The sequence below is a fragment of the Anomaloglossus baeobatrachus genome, chromosome 8, assembly GCF_048569485.1.
Source record: "Anomaloglossus baeobatrachus isolate aAnoBae1 chromosome 8, aAnoBae1.hap1, whole genome shotgun sequence".
Lineage (NCBI taxonomy): Eukaryota > Metazoa > Chordata > Amphibia > Anura > Aromobatidae > Anomaloglossus > Anomaloglossus baeobatrachus.
Genome location: NC_134360.1, coordinates 16,703,676 through 16,724,485, shown reverse-complemented (window position 1 = coordinate 16,724,485; position 20,810 = coordinate 16,703,676). Strand labels below are relative to the sequence as shown.

The 20,810-nt window shown below is 42.4% G+C and overlaps 1 protein-coding gene across 6 annotated transcripts in view; it reads right to left on the bottom strand.

Moving 5' to 3' along the window:
• The window catches only part of FLNB (filamin B), a 390,880-nt gene that overhangs the window by 50,837 nt on the left and 319,233 nt on the right, over positions 1-20,810 (bottom strand). For all 6 annotated transcript variants that reach the window (XM_075321342.1, XM_075321343.1, XM_075321337.1 and 3 more), the window contains exons 23-28: positions 20,635-20,797; positions 18,231-18,391; positions 17,174-17,341; positions 7,271-7,394; positions 5,998-6,154; positions 3,613-3,802 (exon numbers count right to left, since the gene is read on the bottom strand). In XM_075321342.1, coding sequence (XP_075177457.1) covers positions 3,613-3,802; positions 5,998-6,154; positions 7,271-7,394; positions 17,174-17,341; positions 18,231-18,391; positions 20,635-20,797 — 963 coding nt within the window. The remainder of the gene's footprint in view (positions 1-3,612; positions 3,803-5,997; positions 6,155-7,270; positions 7,395-17,173; positions 17,342-18,230; positions 18,392-20,634; positions 20,798-20,810) is intronic.

Below are 20,810 nucleotides of genomic sequence, written 5' to 3'. Positions count from 1 at the left end.
TGCGCAACATCTCCCCCGGGTGCCCTGTAAACCGTAGCGGTGGCGTCCACCTTCAACAAATCCCGTGGGTGGTGTCACGAACTTAAACACGGCTACGGCCGTACACCCAAGTCCCCTAAAACGCCAGCCCCTTTCAGATCGGAGTGATCACAGGGCCCCCGGGTCCGGAGACGCTTGAGCAACCCACCAGCGAGCCCGGATCCGAGCGTCTCGGCTGCAGCCGAGCACGGGGCGGTACATTACCATTAGCGGTAATGTCATCGCAAGTTACATACGGGGGCTGTATCGCCATAACAAATGTCCGGAAACTATTCATCAGAGAATTTTGGATCTATAAAAGCACCTGGTGTAAAGCGATTGATATCAATTAACCTTTTCAATAATCTACGGCTTTCCTGACTACCCAAAACGTTTGTGTCCACACCCCAAATCATCACCTACCCCCTTTGCTATCACAGGATACCCCAAACTACTGGATAGGATTAGGATTTCAATATAATTAGGGGATTAATCAGGAAAGAAACCACAAAAACAACTTCATGAAATGGAATTTAACATTTTTTCATGATAAAAGCTCCTAAAAAGAAAAAAAAAAAAAAAAGAAGTATCCATCTGAGGACAATTCTGTAACCGTAGAGGATTGATAAAGCAGGGTGAGACCCTCGGAGACGCCGCACGTTGGGATAACACAGACTTGTTTTCCTCCTCGGTTGGCGTCTGTTATTTCGCTAATTTTACAGGAATTCTCACGTAGTGATGGGAAATGGAGACTTGGGTGAGACAATGCGTCAGGTTGTGTTTTCTCAGCCTATTAAGTGGCCGTATGTGAGCGAACCTTAGAGGAATGCAGAACAAAGCCGGCGAGGAGAGGAACAGGTACAGCTCAAATGTCCACATATTACGAGAGGGATACAAGGGATTGCAAAGCAGAAAAAAAAGGGGCAAACGGCCGGGAAAACAGACGGGGCGAGAAGATAGGATTGCACGCAATAAAAATCCAACAAAGGACAGGAATTTAGAAGGGAAGAAAACCGGCAGCTGAGGGTGTAAGTTACAGGAGGGAAACACTCCCACCCCCACGCGTCAAAAATAACAGAAAAATATACGTTTCCTCCATCTCACTGCACGGATTAATGCGTTTGTCATCCAGATAACATTAGCGCAAGAAGTCACATTATGTCCGGGACACCAAGGAAAGATTCATCACTTATTACTGTTCCCTTGCTACACGGACGGCTTTTATTTTATATTTACAGGATTTTTGTTTGATGACTGTCACACGGAGAATTTCTTTAACTTCGCCGGCTGTCATGGCGGCGTCAGGTCCTATTCACATTGCTGATTCTGACTTTCTCCTGAGAGATTCCCTGGTGTCTGGGAACAACACCGGCAGACTCGGGCATTGACCTTCTACAGTTAGGTCCAGAAATATATTTGGACAGTGACACAAGTTTTGTTATTTTAGCTGTTTACAAAAACATGTTCAGAAATACAATTATATATATATATAATATGGGCTGAAAGTGCACACTCCCAGCTGCAATATGAGAGTTTTCACATCCAAATCGGAGAAAGGGTTTAGGAATCATAGCTCTGTAATGCATAGCCTCCTCTTTTTCAAGGAACCAAAAGTAATTGGACAAGGGACTCTAAGGGCTGCAATTAACTCTGAAGGCGTCTCCCTCGTTAACCTGTAATCAATGAAGTAGTTAAAAGGTCTGGGGTTGATTACAGGTGTGTGGTTTTGCATTTGGAAGCTGTTGCTGTGACCAGACAACATGCGGTCTAAGGAACTCTTAATTGAGGTGAAGCAGAACATCCTGAGGCTGAAAAAAAAGAAAAAAGCCATCAGAGAGATAGACATGCTTGGAGTAGCAAAATCAACAGTTGGGTACATTCTGAGAAAAAAGGAATTGACTGGTGAGCTTGGGAACTCAAAAAGGCCTGGGCGTCCACGGATGACAACAGTGGTGGATGATCGCCGCATACTTTCTTTGGTGAAGAAGAACCCGTTCACAACATCAACTGAAGTCCAGAACACTCTCAGTGAAGTAGGTGTATCTGTCTCTAAGTCACCAGTAAAGAGAAGACTCCATGAAAGTAAATACAAAGGGTTCACATCTAGATGCAAACCATTCATCAATTCCAAAAATAGACAGGCCAGAGTTACATTTGCTGAAAAACACCTCATGAAGCCAGCTCAGTTCTGGAAAGGTATTCTATGGACAGATGAGACCAAGATCAACCTGTACCAGAATGATGGGAAGAAAAAAGTTTGGAGAAGAAAGGGAACGGCACATGATCCAAGGCACACCACATCCTCTGTAAAACATGGTGGAGGCAACGTGATGGCATGGGCATGCATGGCTTTCAATGGCACTGGGTCACTTGTGTTTATTGATGACATAACAGCAGACAAGAGTAGCCGGATGAATTCTGAAGTGTACCGGGATATACTTTCAGCCCAGATTCAGCCAAATGCCGCACAGTTGATCGGACGGCGCTTCATAGTACAGATGGACAATGACCCCAAGCATACAGCCAAAGCTACCCAGGAGTTCATGAGTGCAAAAAAGGGGAACATTCTGCAATGGCCAAGTCAATCAAGACGGAAAGACCCACAAACAAGCAAGACCTGAAGGCTGCGGCTGTAAAGGCCTGGCAAAGCATTAAGAAGGAGGAAACCCAGCGTTTGGTGATGTCCATGGGTTCCAGACTTAAGGCAGTGATTGCCTCCAAAGGATTCGCAACAAAATATTGAAAATAAAATTTTTTTGTTTGGGTTTGGTTTATTTGTCCAATTACTTTTGACCTCCTAAAATGTGGAGTGTTTGTAAAGAAATGTGACAATTCCTACAATTTCTATCAGATATTTTTGTTCAAACCCTCAAATTAAACATTACAATCTGCACTTGAATTCTGTTGTAGAGGTTTCATTTCAAATCCAATGTGGTGGCATGCAGAGCCCAACTCGCCAAAATTGTGTCACTGTCCAAAGATTTCTGGACCTAACTGTACATATATATATATATATAAACATATACATACATATATACATAATATATATATATATATATATATATATATATATACATACACATATATACATACATATATACACATATATACATACATATATACATACATATATACACATACATACATATACACACATATATACATATACACACACACACACATATACACACATATATACATATACACACACACACATATATATATATATATTATATATATATATTATATATATATATATATATATACACACACACACACACACACACACACACACACACACACACACATACATACACTTTTTTTATTTTTATTTTTTTAATGTATTTATTTTTATTTATTTGCCGTTTCAAGCAATTCTGCCTGTGATGATAATGAGATGACTGAAAGAGATCTGCACAGAAGAAGAGGTGTCAGGATATTACTTAGCTCAATTTCCAGTGTAAACTGCAGGATTTCAGGAATGTATTTTAATATAGGTGGCAACATAAAAAAAATAAAGCGCAGCAAAAATTCCTAAAAACATAATATTTACCAACAGGTAATTTTCTGATGAGACATAATGTAGGATTATACCTGCAACGGTACACTTGCTGGCATCTCCGGAGGGCGTTGCCCTTATTCTGTAAGGAGAGTAGGGTATGTCATCGCCTCCATATTTGACAGCCACCTGATAGCGGCCAGTTTTATCGGGAAGGTAGGATACGGCATATGTTCCATCCTTGTTGTCCAGGATTTGCGCCTTCTTTGGTTTACCTTCCTGGTCCTAGCAGCAACAAAGGATATAAAAAAACACTTAAAATATAAACCTCCCAAACCTTAATGACATACACATGACAGTGTCGCGAACAGCTAAAGAAACACAACCCAAATCACAATATTGTTACAATAGAACAAACATCAATGAAAATGACTGCTCCCTTGGAAGCCGCGGAGCCATCATCTTCAGTTACAGCCGCATGTTTTGAGAATTTGCCCAGAGTGTATTCTTTGTCCATCTACACAGATTTCGGAGAATATCCCCTAGGCTCCAAGTTTTCCTTTAATCCCTAAACAAACAGCAATGTTTCTCATTATACATGATTTACACTTTGTAACTACCACGAGGGAGCAGCATTAAATCCCCAGCATCCTGCGATGGCCGACACTCGCAACGATCGGAAACATACGGCCATCTCGAGAACTTCTTATTTACCCAAAATCTTTGTAGTGGTTGGAGGTTTAATTGCTACATTTTTCCAAATCTGCTCCTTAGCATAGATTTAAAGGGTTTTTCAGGATCACCATACCGCTGGTTTATTTTAAGAGTGGTGGGGGCCAACTAAATCAGCAAAGACTCTGACCCCCACTGGGTTGGTATCTTGTGATCCTGGTTGGTTGCGGCAAATACTAAAGGGCCATAGGAGCATAACAACAAAGCAGTCACATTAACGCGACATTCCAAAAGGTAGGAACTCCACTTATCTCCAAAATGAGGGTTCTCCAACAGGAGTCTTCCAAAAATGTCTGCATGGAGAGGTGGCTGTGCACGTGCGCACCTCTCTCCATTCACTTCTATGGGTGTTAAACACCCAAAAAGTGTGCCACCTCCCTTGGCTCACCAGGTCAGATGAATGATGTTTGAAGATCCAATTCCAGAGATGGGTATCAATCTTGGTCCGCATCTGTCATTTAAAGTGCATCATGGGGATAAGCAATACGCCTTTAGCTAGTAACTGGTTGTCACACACGTGACTAGCAGGGTTTACATTGTACCTGGTAATCTCTCCAGAAGATGTTACATCACACAGGGGGTCACAATACAACGGAGGTACCTGCCGCTAGGGAGAAAGGTGAGGGGACACCTCCTGAAGTCACCTCAAACTGACTCCTGAACTTCCTAGTGTCCTTATACAGGTTCTTTCAAACTGTCGGCGACCAGGATACCTTGGACCCTCAGCTGGCCCTAACCTCACCCTGGCTAGTGAGCAGGCTGACGAGATCACTAGATTCACCACTACAATATAGAAACACAAGGAAAGTAATACAAACAAGGGAAATAGACATGCAAAGGAAAAAACACTGGGAGGCGGCTTCAAGTGCAGCAAACACCGCTGCTGCACACAAGACAAACTTCCAGAGCAGGCGTCTTTCAGGGTGGACCACATAGAAATGAGGGATTCAGTTTCTATCACAGGCATCACGTGATCACATCACATAAATTAAATAGGAAGGGGAGTGATCCCAAAGAGCCACACCTGAGATTGTCAGCTACAGCCCGCAGCCAGGCAGGAGAGGTTATTAAATCACTGCAGTGGACCTGCCACCAGAAAGGCACTGAGACCTTCAGACATCAGATTCACGCGGGGTCTCCCCCAAGTGAGATCTACTCATGACACTGGTCTGGGAAATATTAAGCAAAATATGAAGTCCCTATGGTTCTAAATTATAGATCTAAAAGGTATTGTGTGCACTGGGGGTGAACATATCATTGGTTCGTTCAACCTGTGTTAAGACCAAGACTTAAAGGGACCACTACCACCTCAAAAACAGTGGAATTGTGCATTATGAGGCGCTATTGGACTGCAAAGGGCCCATATATTGTTCTTGTACAGGGTCCTCTTCTGTCTCTGTCCGCTAGTGGTCTGCACCGCCATATGGTGCCTCCATAATGCACCATACCCGGGCCAAGAACCAAACTTTCTCTATAAAACCAATTCCAAGAAATCCCACGCTTTGGGCACCGATGGACACATATGGTCATATATGACTGAAGAAAAAGAAAACCCCCAAGGGTTTAATAAATTGTTTGATCTAAAAGTATTGAAATATTGACTACAGTAATGTGGTGTTATCCCATTGGGAAAATATAGAAGACATCAGGGCATAAATAGATCGCATTTTCTTTTTTTTTTTTTTTTGAAGCGTGTGGGAAGTAAGCAAAATCATTTCAAATATTACAAACCCATAAAAATGACTTACAGTGACTTGAACGGAGAGATCTCCTAATCCGGCGTCCTTCGCATTCACAGCAAAGTCAACAGGAAGACTGGCGGGGACCCCCTGTGAGCTGAGGCCCGGACCACTGGCCGTCACCTTGCTGGGATCATAGGTAGGAAGAACCCTAACTTTGAAAGGACTGGAAAGAAAACGGGAAGAAAAAAAAAAATGTAATAAAAAGAAAAGTCAACCAAGAGGGACAATAAGTAAAAAAGATTATCAACAATTTCACAAAATGTGGATAAAAAGGAAAATAGGAAAAAATGTTGTGGTCACAACAGGGCTCCTGATACAATAACAAATGATGAGATCACTTCAAAATGTCATCCGTCTACTTTGTCATCATTGGCCTGTTTTGTCACGCGCTACAGGAAGTAGGGGCGGGTCTTGGCGGCGCACTCTACAGGAAGTAGGGGCGGGTCTCGGTGCCGCACTCTACAGGAAGTAGGGGCGGGTCTCGGCCGCACTCTACAGGAAGTAGGGGCGGGTCTCGGCCGCACTCTACAGGAAGTAGGGGCGGGTCTCGGCCGCACTCTACAGGAAGTAGGGGCGGGTCTCGGCCGCACTCTACAGGAAGTAGGGGCGGGTCTCGGCCGCACTCTACAGGAAGTAGGGGCAGGTCTCGGCCGCACTCTACAGGAAGTAGGGGCGGGTCTCGGCCGCACTCTACAGGAAGTAGGGGCAGGTCTCGGCCGCACTCTACAGGAAGTAGGGGCAGGTCTCGGCCGCACTCTACAGGAAGTAGGGACAATTTGTGTTTGCACAGCATTCTACAGGAAGTAGGGGTGATTCATGGTCGCATAGCAACCTGCTTCATACACCCAGCATGTGACCTAGAACAGTTTATTAAGGGGTTAAAGGGTTATTCCCAATATTTTAAGAGGTAAAAATGCAAAGTTCTAGTAGAAACAAGCAACTTGTGCAAATCACTTTATTTTTAAAACTGAAGAACTAAGATTTTTAATTCTATTGTTTACTGGCTGTTGTCAATGTACTGAGCAGTGGCCAGTCTCCTAAGCAAGGACAGCAGTGCTTACAAGCTCATTCCTCTAGAGCTTGTAAGCGTTGTTCTGAAGCTACAGTACACTATGCTTGCAGCATCAGCGAGCAGACAATTGGTAGCAGCGGTGCAGAGTTGCTGCTGGTCTGAACGGTTAATTAATCGTTAGCACACTGCCCCCAGCAAGCAGGGGAGCGGTGTGCTCTTGAAAAACAAGAAGAGACAATCCCTTTAAGCATATCACATATCACTCACCTCCGAGGAATCTCTTCATCGGCATACTGGACTGACACAGTGTACGGACCCTCTACACTAGGGGTATAGGCCACAGTATGTGTCCCATCTCCATTTTCGGTTATATCCACCGGCTCCACAACCCCTAGGAATTAAAATAAGCAATAAATATCCAATCAAAACTCAACAATCATCTTGAGATTTGTACAAGGTGCGTCACACACAGATGGGGGAAACCAGGAAGGAAATCTCAATTTTTGACAGATGCGATGGATGAACTGAGCTCATGTCGTGCTCGGCACTTCCAATACGCTCTGTTGCCATTTGGTCCTCAAGAACGGAGATCTTAGGACAATGGCCACAGAAGGAGACTTTGCTAAAATGGCGAAACATCTCCAGAAAAGACTGGTTCAGATGAGATTAAAAATCAGTTAAAAAAATGAGTCGGTTAATTGGATTCCTGCAATGCAAGAGTTCCAAAAATGCAACCGTTAAAAACTAATTGGCTGCTATGGACAATCCTTCCACTTTCTGCCTTTACTAGTCGTCATACATCTTTTACGTAACCATTGTTTTTCTATGTCTGACATCAGATATCTGCAGTTTAGTGATCGTCAACCAGGAAAATTAAACACAAATCATTCATCTGCATGATATCCATTGGATATAGTCATTCTAATATACATAGGAATTAAAAAAAAAATATTTTTTTTTTTGGAAAAAAGGTTTGGAAATTGGAAACCATTTAGAAATTACAGATGTAGCAAAGCTGATCTAGCCATATAATAAAAATCAAAGTACCACAATAAGGATCCAAGAAAGGTTAAAAATAATCATTTTTTCAAAGGAAATCTGTCAGTAAGATAAAATGATACCTTGATATCTACGATCAGATGTTTTATTCAGAAATATTTATATTTTTCTTAATATGTAAATGAACTGTTAAGATCTATGGGGTGAACATAGATCTCCCCGAGAATCTGCTTCCAGGGCTTATTTTAGATACCAGTGTGAGCCATGTAATGACTGACAGTCAGTTCTCCTGACCTACATGTCTCACACTGGTAACTCCCCTTTTCATGTAAAATAAGCTCCGGAGGCAGATTCTCAGACATCTATATCCAGCCCATAGATCTTAGCTCATTTACATATTAAGAAAATTGTGGATTTCTCTGGAATAAGACACCGGATCTGTTGTGAATAAGTTTTCCAGTTTTGGGCTCCCTCTTGTGGTCAGTGCTGGCGGCGCAGTTGATGTGTGGAATGAAAGCCACACACCTGTGGAGGACTGGCAATCAGGGTCAGATTGGCCTATTTAACTGAGTAGTTTTCTCTTGTTACTTGCTGGTGCTCAATGGTCTCCTGTGTATTAAGGACATTCTGTAACCAGCCCTGCTCACTACCAGAACTCCTCAGATTAGTGATCTTTCTACCTTTGCTGTTTGTTTTCCACGTTCTTGTTTTTTTCTGTTAATGCTTGATTCCTATTTTGTCTGTGTGGAGTTCTTGGTGGAATGGGATCATTCCCTGCTGGGAGTGTCTGTATACTTAGCTCCAGGATTCTGCAAGGTATTGTGTTTGTCATGCTTGGTATTAATTCAGTCCCTCATCTGTATTAGTGTTTTTGGATCCAAGTAACATCAGAGTGCTGATCTAATGGGGGAGAGGCCGTGTGGTCTCAGGGTTTTTCCATATCAGAAGTGCTGGTATATATTCGTGTTCTCTACGGTTGCAGACAGTTGCTCCTTCCTATCCTTTCCTATAAAGATAGTTTGGGCCTCACCTTTGCTTAATCTGTCTTTTCTAGCTTTGTATTGTGGTTTTCTATATCACCGTAGCCTTTACATGTGGGGGGCTATATATCTCTCTTTGGGGACTGCTCCGAGGCAGATTAGCTTTCTTAGATCTCTATCTGTAAGAATATTTAGTTCTCCAGCTTTCTCGAGGCGTCTAGGTTATCGTAGGATCGTCCCACGGCTACTTCTAGTTGTGTGTCAGGATTAGGTGTGCAGTCCGTTAAGGTTCCAGCCACTCTGTTACCATTTGGGATTCCGCATGTTTTGATCATGTTTTGATCCTCCTTGGTCCCTGAATCATAACACGGATCACAGATATCAAAGTATCATTTTAGTCAACTTTATATGACCTGCATGTCCATATAAACGGCTTAGGATGGTGGATCCTACTGACAAACTCCCTTTAAATGCATGCATTTTGGGCTAAAAAATTTTCACAATTGGACTTCATTAAAAAATTTTGCATTGTTTGGCTTTTACAGGCTCTGTGTGTCTTGCGTATTCAACTTTGATGTGGTCAATGATAAATCAGCTGAGAGGAGATCAAAAAGAGGGAGATAAAAAGCGCTGCAAACTCTCCTTTTAGAACGGGCTCACTGATGGATTCTCAGTAAACTCATTTCACAGTGAGCAATAGACAGCACAACACAGAGGCTATAGGAGACAAATGATGCAAAACTTTAAGCAGAATTGCAAACATAATTTTTAGCACTAAATACATGCAAATAAAAAATGTCCCCTAAGACCTGAGTTTTACTACATCTGTACGTATCATAAAAGAAGAGGCCAAGAGAATGAATGCAGAACGGCCCAGTCTTTGTCTTTATGGTATTACATAGAGAGCAGATTTTGTAATAATACCAGGACAGTCGCCTTATAAGTCGTCATTTTTTGCATCCCAGGCACCGGGGGTCTTACTGAGCGCAGTCCTTGGTATTACTAGAAAGCTTTTTCATTACATACATTTCAAATATATTAAAATCACCAAAAGATCAAAGTCATTATTGGAAAACGAGCCCCGAAACCAAAAGCCAAAATAATGATTGCGAAGGAAAAAGCAGCAGCAAGCGTTCCGAGAAGCCAATCCCCAATAAAGGAAGCCGGCACCAAGATTAGAAAAGGTTGCAACATACAGATTGACATGGGACTGCCAAGTTCTAATTTATACTGATATTATTATATTATTATTATACACCCTCAATCCCAGAGGTCATCTTTACTGACTTGCAATTGAGATATTAATCTGTTGCATGTACATGAAACACTAAAGTAATTTCGGTTTAAAAAGTAGGTGGTTCTTAAAAGACTACTGGCCACTTGCAATTACTATAGTCTGAAATGTGTAATGTTTTTGGGTGTTATATGTGGAGACCAGAGAGTCAGTGGTGGATATTCTACATGACTTCAACCTAGGAGGTACAGTTTCAGCTGGAGGATCACAGAACTGCTTCAAGATTCATTTTTACATGACTTCAGCCTAGGATCTATGGTTTTAGCTGAAGGATCACAGAACTGCTTCAAGATTCATTTTACGTGTAAAGGAGAATGAAAGGGTTGTATGCCGCGGTATCACCAATGACACAAATTGATTATTCCATTTCTTTATTTCTTTCACATGTTAAGTCAACACATTTCAGGGATTAACCATCTCCTTCATCAGGACATTAGGAACATCAAACTGTCTTTTGAGACAGTTCGTAATCAATTCGGGTCATTGGTGATGGCGCGGCAAACAACCCTTTCATTCTCCTTTACACATGGCATCTCCTTGGCTGCTGCTTTCGCCATCTTAAAGCTTCACTAGGAGTTGTGCCTCTCACAACCCTAGTAGGCGAGTTGAACACCTTTATTGATCCTACTGTTATTTTATATAAGACCCTATTGTGCTTTCTCCCTCCACAGTTGTTTTCTAAAGATTAATTTTACATGACTTCAGCCTAGGATCTATGGTTCGGGCTGGAGGATGACAGAACTGCTTCAAGATTCATTTTATATGACTTCAGCCTAGGATTATGGTTCCAGCTGGAGGATGACTGAACTGCTTTAAGATTCATTCTACATGACTTCAGCCTAGGATCCATGGTTCCAGCAGGGGGATAACTGAACTGCTTCAAGATTTATTTACATTACTTCAGCCTTGGATCTATGGTTCCAGCTGGAAGATAACAGACCTGCTTTGAGATTCATTCTACACGACTCCAGCCTAGGAGCTATGGTTCAAGCTGGAGCATCACAGAACTGCTTCAATATTCAGTCTGCATGACTTCAGCCTAGGAGCTATGGTTCAAGCTAGAGGATCACAGAACTGCTTCAATATTCATTCTACACGACTTCAGCCTAGGATCTATGGTTCGAGCTGGAGGATAACAGAACTGCTTCATGATTCATTATAAATTACTTCAGCCTAGGAGTTCCTGAGATATGGCCTACTGTTACTTGGATATAAATCTATTTTAGCCAACTGGGCGTGGTCCTCAAATAAAAATTCTGTATAATAGTAGCCACATTATTCATTTATTCTGGGTTTTTAACTCACTGTGGCATAAAACGAAACGGCTACAAAAAAGCATCTGTGACTTTTAGATTTATTTGCTGTACTCACTATTGAGTACCAGTTACCTACTCCCCGAAAACATCCAGTGGGTAGCCTGAACTTGCCCAGTATGAGAGGCCCTATAGCCAAACTTCTTTTCGGGCCATAGTTGACACTTTGTTCATGTCTAGATTTTTTGGCTTGGAAGTTATTATACTTTGTTTCATACAATAATTTTCTCATATAAAGCGATCTATAAAATATATCATGGTAAGAACAGAAGAACACAGAACACATTGGGTGGATTTGCAGCCTGCATCAGATTTACACTCCACAGCTCTTGGTCCATATTCCCCTGTGATATCCACACTTTTTCACTTCCCAATCTTGTTCCCTTGTTAAATTCTGTACACAAGGCCCCGATTGTTCCATGTTCAGTCCAGCAATTATCAGTATAGTACTTGTCAGCTGACACCATTCAACAGGATAGCCTGCTGCATCTCAGGTGCGTTCCCACGGGGTCTGTAACACTAGCCGCCCTGCACAGAGTGCGGACTTCTGATGTAGATCACAGTCTAAGAAAACGTGCAAAGAGGAGGGAGAACTAGATGTGATTCACTTGCGCTCGGTCATAGATCATATGCTATTGCCTATAGGATTCCCTCAATAGGAGCTTTGGATTACCCACATCCAGACGGCAAAATAAGCGCTGTATTAAAAAAATCAAACTATTGCAAATCGAATCTGGCCATCACGGAGTATATGTACAGAAAACAAGAAATTGTAACATCATGCACCAAAATAAAAAAAACATGAGAAAATAAACGATAAGTTAAAACATCATTAAGTGAAAAATATAAAAAAATTGGGGGTACATATCACCCTTATGGGTTTCAGACCATAAACTAGTCCTTAGTTATAGGTATGACTAACGACTATAGTCTGAAACATGTAAAGTTTTTGGGTGGTATGTGTAGAGACATGAGGGTCAGGGGTGGATATTCTAAAGTACATTACTTCAGCCTAGGAGCTATGGTTCCAGCTGGAGGATCACAGAACTGCTTTAAGATTCATTCTACATGACTTCAGCCTAGGATCCACGGTTCCAGCTGGAGGATCACAGAACTGCTTCACTGCTAAACGCTGAGCCCACAAATTCGCTTGGAGAACCCAGGTTGGAACTACCTGGATACCTTGCTACATTTTGCTGTGCTAGGTCAGATTCCTAAAGCTTGTCGCTGTCTCCTCTCAGTTGGTGCTGGCTGAGATAATGAGCTCTGGAATCCCTGAAGACACAAAGATTCTAATCCCTGGCGGCCAGGGTGAGACTGTCGCTGAACCATCTTTTGTTCTTGCAGGGAATGTACGATATGTTTTTGCCTGTTGGTAAACCAATAAAGTCTTACTACTGAGTAATTCTCTCACCCTGTGTAGTCTGAGTAGTGTTCTGCCCAAGGGGAAGACGTGCGAGTGTTCAGTGGGATAACCCTGGTCCATGCGGTCTTTCTGAAGACAGATAGGCCAGCAGACGAGAGCACCCACTGACCCTCATGTCTCCACGGTATGTACCCCTAATTTTAGGACAATTCCATTTTTAATATTCTTCAATAAATGTTTTTGCTTATCTTTCACTTTTTCATATTTTTTGGGGCTGGATTTTACAATTTCTTGTTTTTTTTTTGTACATCGGTTGATACTGGGTTTGCGGTCTTGTTTTTTTTCCTTCCCCTGCATGAGGATTATTCTATAGACAGTTTTACGATAAGCTGAAAAACTTTTTGCTTTTCTAATTCATCACTGAATATAGTTCTAAAGCAAAGTTATTGCCACAGGGGGGCACATAAAAATCTAAGGGCCTCACAGCAAAAGTCCTAATTGGGTCACCCTCCCTCCCCAACAAAAAAAAGGTTCACTGTAATAGGCCACATTAAGGTGCATAGCCACAGTCAGAGAAGAACATAGTTCCTAACTTTTAAAGACCGAGAGAGGGGCATGAATTTCAGTACACATACAGAAGTAGTGCCCCTTTATGTTCCCATGTATCCATTACAATACCCCAGAGTATGACGCCCAAAAAAATGCCCTCCCCTGCAAATAATATGATACCCTCCACATTGACCCCAAAACAGAATGATGTACCCACAGTTCCCCTGCGCACATTATTAAGGAACCCCACAGTGACCCCTGAAAACAGCATGATATCCCCTCAGCCCCCCACACACAGTATTATACCCCCATAGGGCTCCCCCTTCTTTACTCAATGCCATCTACATCCTCAAAATAAATTTGGCACATTTTTTAACTGATCCGGTAGAAGGCAGAAAGGCATGGATAAAAACAAACATATTATTAACTATTAAAATATCAAAAGAAAAAAAAAATATAAAAATAAAACGCACTAGGCCTACGCATTTTGAGTCTTAATCATAGCATGTGCTCGAAACGCGTAGGCTTAGGAGTGCTTAGTTTTTCTTTTTTGATACTGTAATAATTACTAATAATTTTTTTATAGTTTTTCCATGGCTTTTGATGGATGTTTGTCTGCTTTCTACCCTATTATTTTCACCCAGGAGCCGGTCCGTGCACTGCACCCTTAATAAATTAATCGATACCTGGACAAGGTGAACAGATGGGATATTTTTTGTTTACATTTTGCCAAAAAATTTAGCCTACGGCAGGCACGAGCCCCTGTGACCACATCAAGATGGAAAAACCTCGCAAATAACAGCAATCAAAGTCATGTGGCGAGTTACTTATTTACTTGGCGCCTATAAGCATCATTTAATGGAGCTGAGCATCAATACAGCAATTCCACCTACAACCCATGGACTATAATGGCTCCTTTTCAAGGAAAAAATATCTAACACTGATCAAATCCTATTGGAAAACTTTTTTTGCATTACAGAAAAAGTTTGCCAAGAAAGCGATCAAAAGGGCTAAATATGAGATACATGAAAATTTGGAGATTAGATAGTTACTAGCCAGGTACAGACTGGGGAACGCACCTCTTAAATTTATGGTAAATCATATTCTCCACCAGTGAATATTGGAAGATTTTTTAAAGTGACACAAAACCATAATCAATAACTAATGAGGAGCAGCCAGAGACAGAGCAACAATCAGAACCGATTAACTTGTTCCTGGAGCAGATGACAAAAGTCCAAACCTGGCTCCTTTGCATCTCGCTTGAAGTCACCTTTAAAGAAATTTGAAATGGCTTTCAAGGGGCTCCGTTTCGTTAAGGAGTCCGTCTCATTAACTAGAAATAAATACTGTTATTATCAGTCACCTATTAGAACAAGGTTAGTATTTATCATGGGCATAGACAATAACCCAGGGAGAAAAATCCAAGAAACAACAGAGATAGCAGAAGATGATCTACTTTAGCTGAATCACTTAAAGCTATGAGACTAGATGACCAAATATCAAACTTCTTGTTGGGGTGCAGTAGCTGTCATGTCCATTAGATAGAGTGGGCTATAGAGCTGCTGATTCTTTGGTAGAATCACAACTGTCTGGTAAATGGAAAAATTATTCATATAAACTGGTTCAGTTGGAAAGTTATTTTTATATTTTACACCTTGATTTCACAGTTATTGGTATATGCAGCACTCATGGGGTGAAAATAGAATTTATGACTCAGAAAACAATCTTTACAAAAGATATAAAAAGCCATAGACCATGTTTTAATGGAGAGTATTTTAACAGATGTATCTAGTTTTCACCTATTGCTTGGATCGGTGATAACTAGTGATGAGCGGGCACTACCATGCACGGGTGAGCAGTACTCGTAACTAGTGATGAGCGGGCACTACCATGCTCGGGTGCTCAGTACTGGTAACTAGTGATGAGCGGGCACTACCATGCTCGGGTGCTCAGTACTTATAACTAGTGATGAGCGGGCACTACCATGCTCGGGTGCTCAGTACTGGTAACTAGTGATGAGCGGGCACTACCATGCTCGGGTGCTCAGTACTGGTAACTAGTGATGAGCGGGCACTACCACGCTCGGGTGCTCAGTACTGGTAACTAGTGATGAGCGGGCACTACCATGCTCGGGTGCTCAGTACTGGTAACTAGTGATGAGCGGGCACTACCATGCTCGGGTGATCAGTACTCGTAACTAGTGATGAGTGAGCACTACCATGCCCGGATCACTCGTAACTAGTGATGAGCGGGCACTACCATGCTCGGGTGCTCAGTACTGGTAACTAGTGATGAGCGGGCACTACCATGCTCAGGTGATCAGTACTCGTAACTAGTGATGAGTGAGCACTACCATGCCCGGATCACTCGTAACTAGTGATGAGCGGGCACTACCATGCTCGGTACTGGTAACTAGTGATGAGCGGGCACTACCATGCTCAGGTGATCAGTACTCGTAACTAGTGATGAGCAGGCACTACCATGCTAGGGTGCTCAGTACTAGTTACGAGTACAGAGCACCCGAGCATGGTAGTGCCCGCTCATCACTAGTTACCAGTACTGAGCACCCGAGCATGGTAGTGCCCGCTCATCACTAGTTACCAGTACTGAGCACCCGAGCATGGTAGTGCTCGCTCATCACTAGTTACCAGTACTGAGCACCCGAGCATGGTAGTGCTCGCTCATCACTAGTCACAAGTACTGAGCACCCGAGCATGGTAGTGCCCGCTCATCACTAGTTACCAGTACTGAGCACCCGAGCATGGTAGTGCTCGCTCATCACTAGTTACCAGTACTGAGCACCCGAGCATGGTAGTGCTCGCTCATCACTAGTTACCAGTACTGAGCACCTGAGCATGGTAGTGCTCGCTCATCACTAGTGAAAACTTGTAAATAGTTGAGGCCGACTGCTATAACCAAGATCACCAAAACTGCACCCAGTTATCATTTCCAGTCTCAAATTGAAAGATGTGGTAGTCCGTGTGTTCTACAACTTTTACAATCATAGAGGGTGATCTAAATCCTCTTTTCAGTGATCAATTGGGTTCCCAACAGTCAGGCCTTTAACAATCTACCCATCAGTTGAAAAAAAAATGGTAAAAACTCTTTAAAAACAGCATACCACTTTAAAGGGGTACTTCTATTTGGTATATTTACGGCATATCCACAGGAACCGCAATGGGTACCTCATCCACCTCAAACAAATTCCTGACCGTGGATAGAGGCCCCATTCATTTGTATGGGAATTCTCACTGCCTCTCTACCGACTGCTCTACAAAACGAGCCTCGCTCTTAAGATTTGTGTAATCCACATGTGCTATTCATTTATGGCAAATCCTGTGGAATACCCCATTAAAACTAGGCACATACTAGATCATAAGCAATCAATCTGCAAGGGAAGCAGATTACTACAGGATTTGGTATCGGTAAGCAGAAGTCCTACAGTTTAATGAGGATCTCGTGAAATTATATCACGTTCTCATGCTAAAGAAGATACTGAATTCTGAAACGTAAGGAGGGCCTTGAATAAGAGAGGATCTGGGCAATAACCTGAAAGAACGGTTTTCCAAAAGCTATAGTCCGATTGTGCTGATGTAAGGATGACGAGAACTTAAGATTTAAAAAAAAACAAAAGGTCTATAAAAGAGTACGAGTCTTGGAATTTCTTACCTCTTGGTCCGGTTACTTCAACTGCGAGAGGAGCAATGCCGGCTTTGCTGGCGTCTACAGTAAACTGCTGGGGTATTTTAGCCCGTACGGCATTACCAAGTCCAATTCCAGATACTTTCACTTTGCTGGGGTCTACGACATCTTTTACAGGGACTTTAAATGGGCTACCTGCAACATGGAAAAGGTTAAAGCTTAGAAGGGAAGTCCACATCACAGCTATTACATTCCCTCTCGCAGAGAATCTGAAACCTGGATGAAGTTCAACGAGAGAGGAGATTGGGGATGAATCTGCACCCAAAAGGAGGTGCCAAGTCTGAGGCGGCTAGTTATAGCCCTCTTGGCCTGACTAGACACACCAAGATGGCTGAAGGAACGAGTCTGAAGCTAAAGCAACAGATGGAAGCATCATTCGTCAAGTGGAAACTGGATAAACATATAGCTGGGATGATTTAAGAAAACCTGCACTCGCAGGGGGTTGGACTATGGCCATTGAGGTCACTTCCAACTCTACCATTCTATGATTCTTCTGGAGACCCATGCATCAAGACTTTGGGCATATTTGAGCCCTTTTGCATTATATAGATGCCAAGTTTCTGGATAGCCGCTCTGTAATGCTAAAACGTCTCCAGCAGCAGCCACTCATGGAACATGCTTGACCGGCCACGACTTACCCTTACAGTACCGGAGTAGGACCAAAGGCGAGAAGATGATCACGCTGGTGGTCCTTTTTCGAAACCCTTTTCTATTAAAACACATTGCACACTACGAAGGCATTTTTTCCTCCTGAATTACTATAAAACCAGTAAGACATTAAGAGGAAAACCACAGACCGGACATGAAGTGACCTCATTCTGTCACCGGTCCATTTATAAATGGAACACGCTGGATACAAAATTACAGTAATAAATATATATATCCTATAAAACGTGAGAGCAGTGTAGACCACAGACAGAGCTGTTTATTAGGTTGTCGTAATTTATACCTGGAAATATTCCCCTTACCATTTATAACCGGAGAGACCAAGCCAAACAAAGCAAAGGGCAGGGCCCCGCCGTACCTGGAATGTGTTCCCCGTCATACGTGATATTAACATCGTATTCTCCTGGCGCATAAGGAATATATTCTACACTGCAGCTTCCATCCTTATTATCCTTACAAGACATTTTGGATTCTGAGGGACCCTCGACTGTTATTCCCAGACCACCGATTCCAGCACCTCTGTAACAAGACGTTGAGCAGAACAATAGGTTAACTTCAATATTTATTGCTTGACCCGGCAAGAAAAAAAAAAGCACCAAGTTCAAGTAGAGTTTAACGGCCTATTGCTCCGTTGGAACGAGATTATCGTGATGTAAACGAGATGGATTCAGATATGGAACGTTGTGCTGGGCCACATTTATGCAATTGGATTCATGTTTTTAATTGAGACAATACAAAAATAAAAACAACAAAAAGGACAGGAGCTGTTTTTTTTTTTTTTTTTTAAAGAGGACCTGCCACCAAGTGAAAAGTGCAAATCAAAAGGGTCTGTGGAGCATCTATTAGGAGTCTCAATACGGAAAATAGCCAGATATCCCTCCGGGCAGGACCTAGCCAAGGAGTAGCTCTTTTTACGAGACCATCATAACCACCATACCAAGTGAAAAGTGATCAGTGGTCTCCGTAGATAAAAAAAAAAAAAAAAAAAAGCCAATATTGCTTTGGCATAAGTTTTAAAAAATATATAAAATATTTAAAAGAAAAAGTAAAAGCAACACTTCTGACCCAGCAACAAGTCAGCTAAGTAAAAGCAACACTTCTGACCCAGCAACAGGTCAGATAAGTTTTATTAAGGGGGGGGGGGGGGGGAGAGATCTGAAGTGCCATACTGCGGCCACTATTCAGTAGACGGAGCTGTGCTATCCGGTGGGGATGCTGGGTGTCAGACTCCCACCGACTTGGTATTCATGACCTAGGCCATGAATACCACCGACCTGGTATTCATGACCTAGGCCATGAATACCACCGACCTGGTATTCATGACCTAGGCCATGAATACCACCGACCTGGTATTCATGACCTAGGCCATGAATACCACCGACCTGGTATTCATGACCTAGGCCATGAATACCACCGACCTGGTATTCATGACCTAGGCCATGAATACCACCGACCTGGTATTCATGACCTAGGCCATGAATATGAAAAGTACCGTACAACCTCTTTAAAGTGGCAGCAAATATTATTTAAAGAAAAAAAGCCACACACAATAATGACCAGTGGCGAAACTTGTGGGCAAAACCTCCAATAGTGCTCCCAACTATCACAGGTCTTTGATAGTAATAGTCTTTTTATGGAGGCCAATAGCTATTTTGGCCCCCCCTAAGGTTAGGCCCGGGTGTGATTTCATACCTTGCACCTATTATAATTACACTCCTGATATTTTTGATTCTTGCTCCGACTTGAGCCATGCGGCCAGTTGTAGCCTCAGTGGCTGTGTGCCCCATAGTATGGCCAGTGACTGCAGACACTAGTAGCCAGCTTCTTTGCTAAAGTCACAGGACACAAAAGAAGAGTTTTTTTTTTTTTTTTTAATTTTTGTACCATTTGCTGCTTTTATTTTATTTTCTCAGGTTTCCAACTCATATAATGCAATTAGACTCTAGAAGGAACAGTTTGAGGTTTTTGTCCACCGAGCATTGAATTTGGGATACACTTTTTGTTTTGCTGTTTATTTAAGAATGAAACCTAATTCCAAGAAGAATGTTTACTAGAACAGGAATAAAAATTAAAAGGGGTTGAACGGTGGCTTAACTTCACACTGGTGGTCCCCAATGCAAAATTACCAGTAGGGCCCAGGGGTCTTTAACAGTATTGGTTTTCATATATGGGACATATTGAATTTTTGCTCCAGACCCAGGTTATGATTTCAACCTCCACAGCCACGTTTAATCTGTTTTTGCCACCTAATTTAGAAATGGAGACCTTGATTCCAACAAAGTGTCACTTATGGGGCTGCTTGCTGTAGTTTTAACAAAATCCTAGTTTTATCAGCAGATGACTAGTAAACCTATTGCTATGTAGTCCTCCATACTCATGAGCTCTGTATAATCCTGCCCTTACCCCTGATTGGCAGCTTTCTGTGTACACACTGAATAGGCAGAAAGCTGCCAATCAGTGGTATGGGCGGGGTTAAAAAGAGCTCAGTATTCAGAGGACTGGTAGATCTGCAGCAGAGAAAACAATGATTTTATCAAAACTGCAGCAAGTAGCCCAGTAAGTGACACATAGCTGGAACCAGGGGTTTTGCCCCTACATGTTGCTGAAAAATTGTATAGCAAAAACCTGGTGACAGATTCCCTTTAAGCACCCGCCTTTGAGATCTTTGGACACATTCGAGGATTCTCTCCAACCCTGAGCGGGCTCTACACAATGTATCATGCGGCAAGTATAACTTGGTTGTTGGGTCTCATTTTTCTTACCGTGTTATAACAGAAAAAGCATTGGGTTTGTTGGTGAGCGCCTCCTGGAGCCCCGGACCCTCCGCCTTTACCCGTGAAGGGAAACATCCCTCCGTCACGCCAACTTTAAAAGGACTTCGAGGAACAGGTTCTTCATCGTAGGTCACCTTCACCGAATGGGCGCCTAAAAGGAGCAG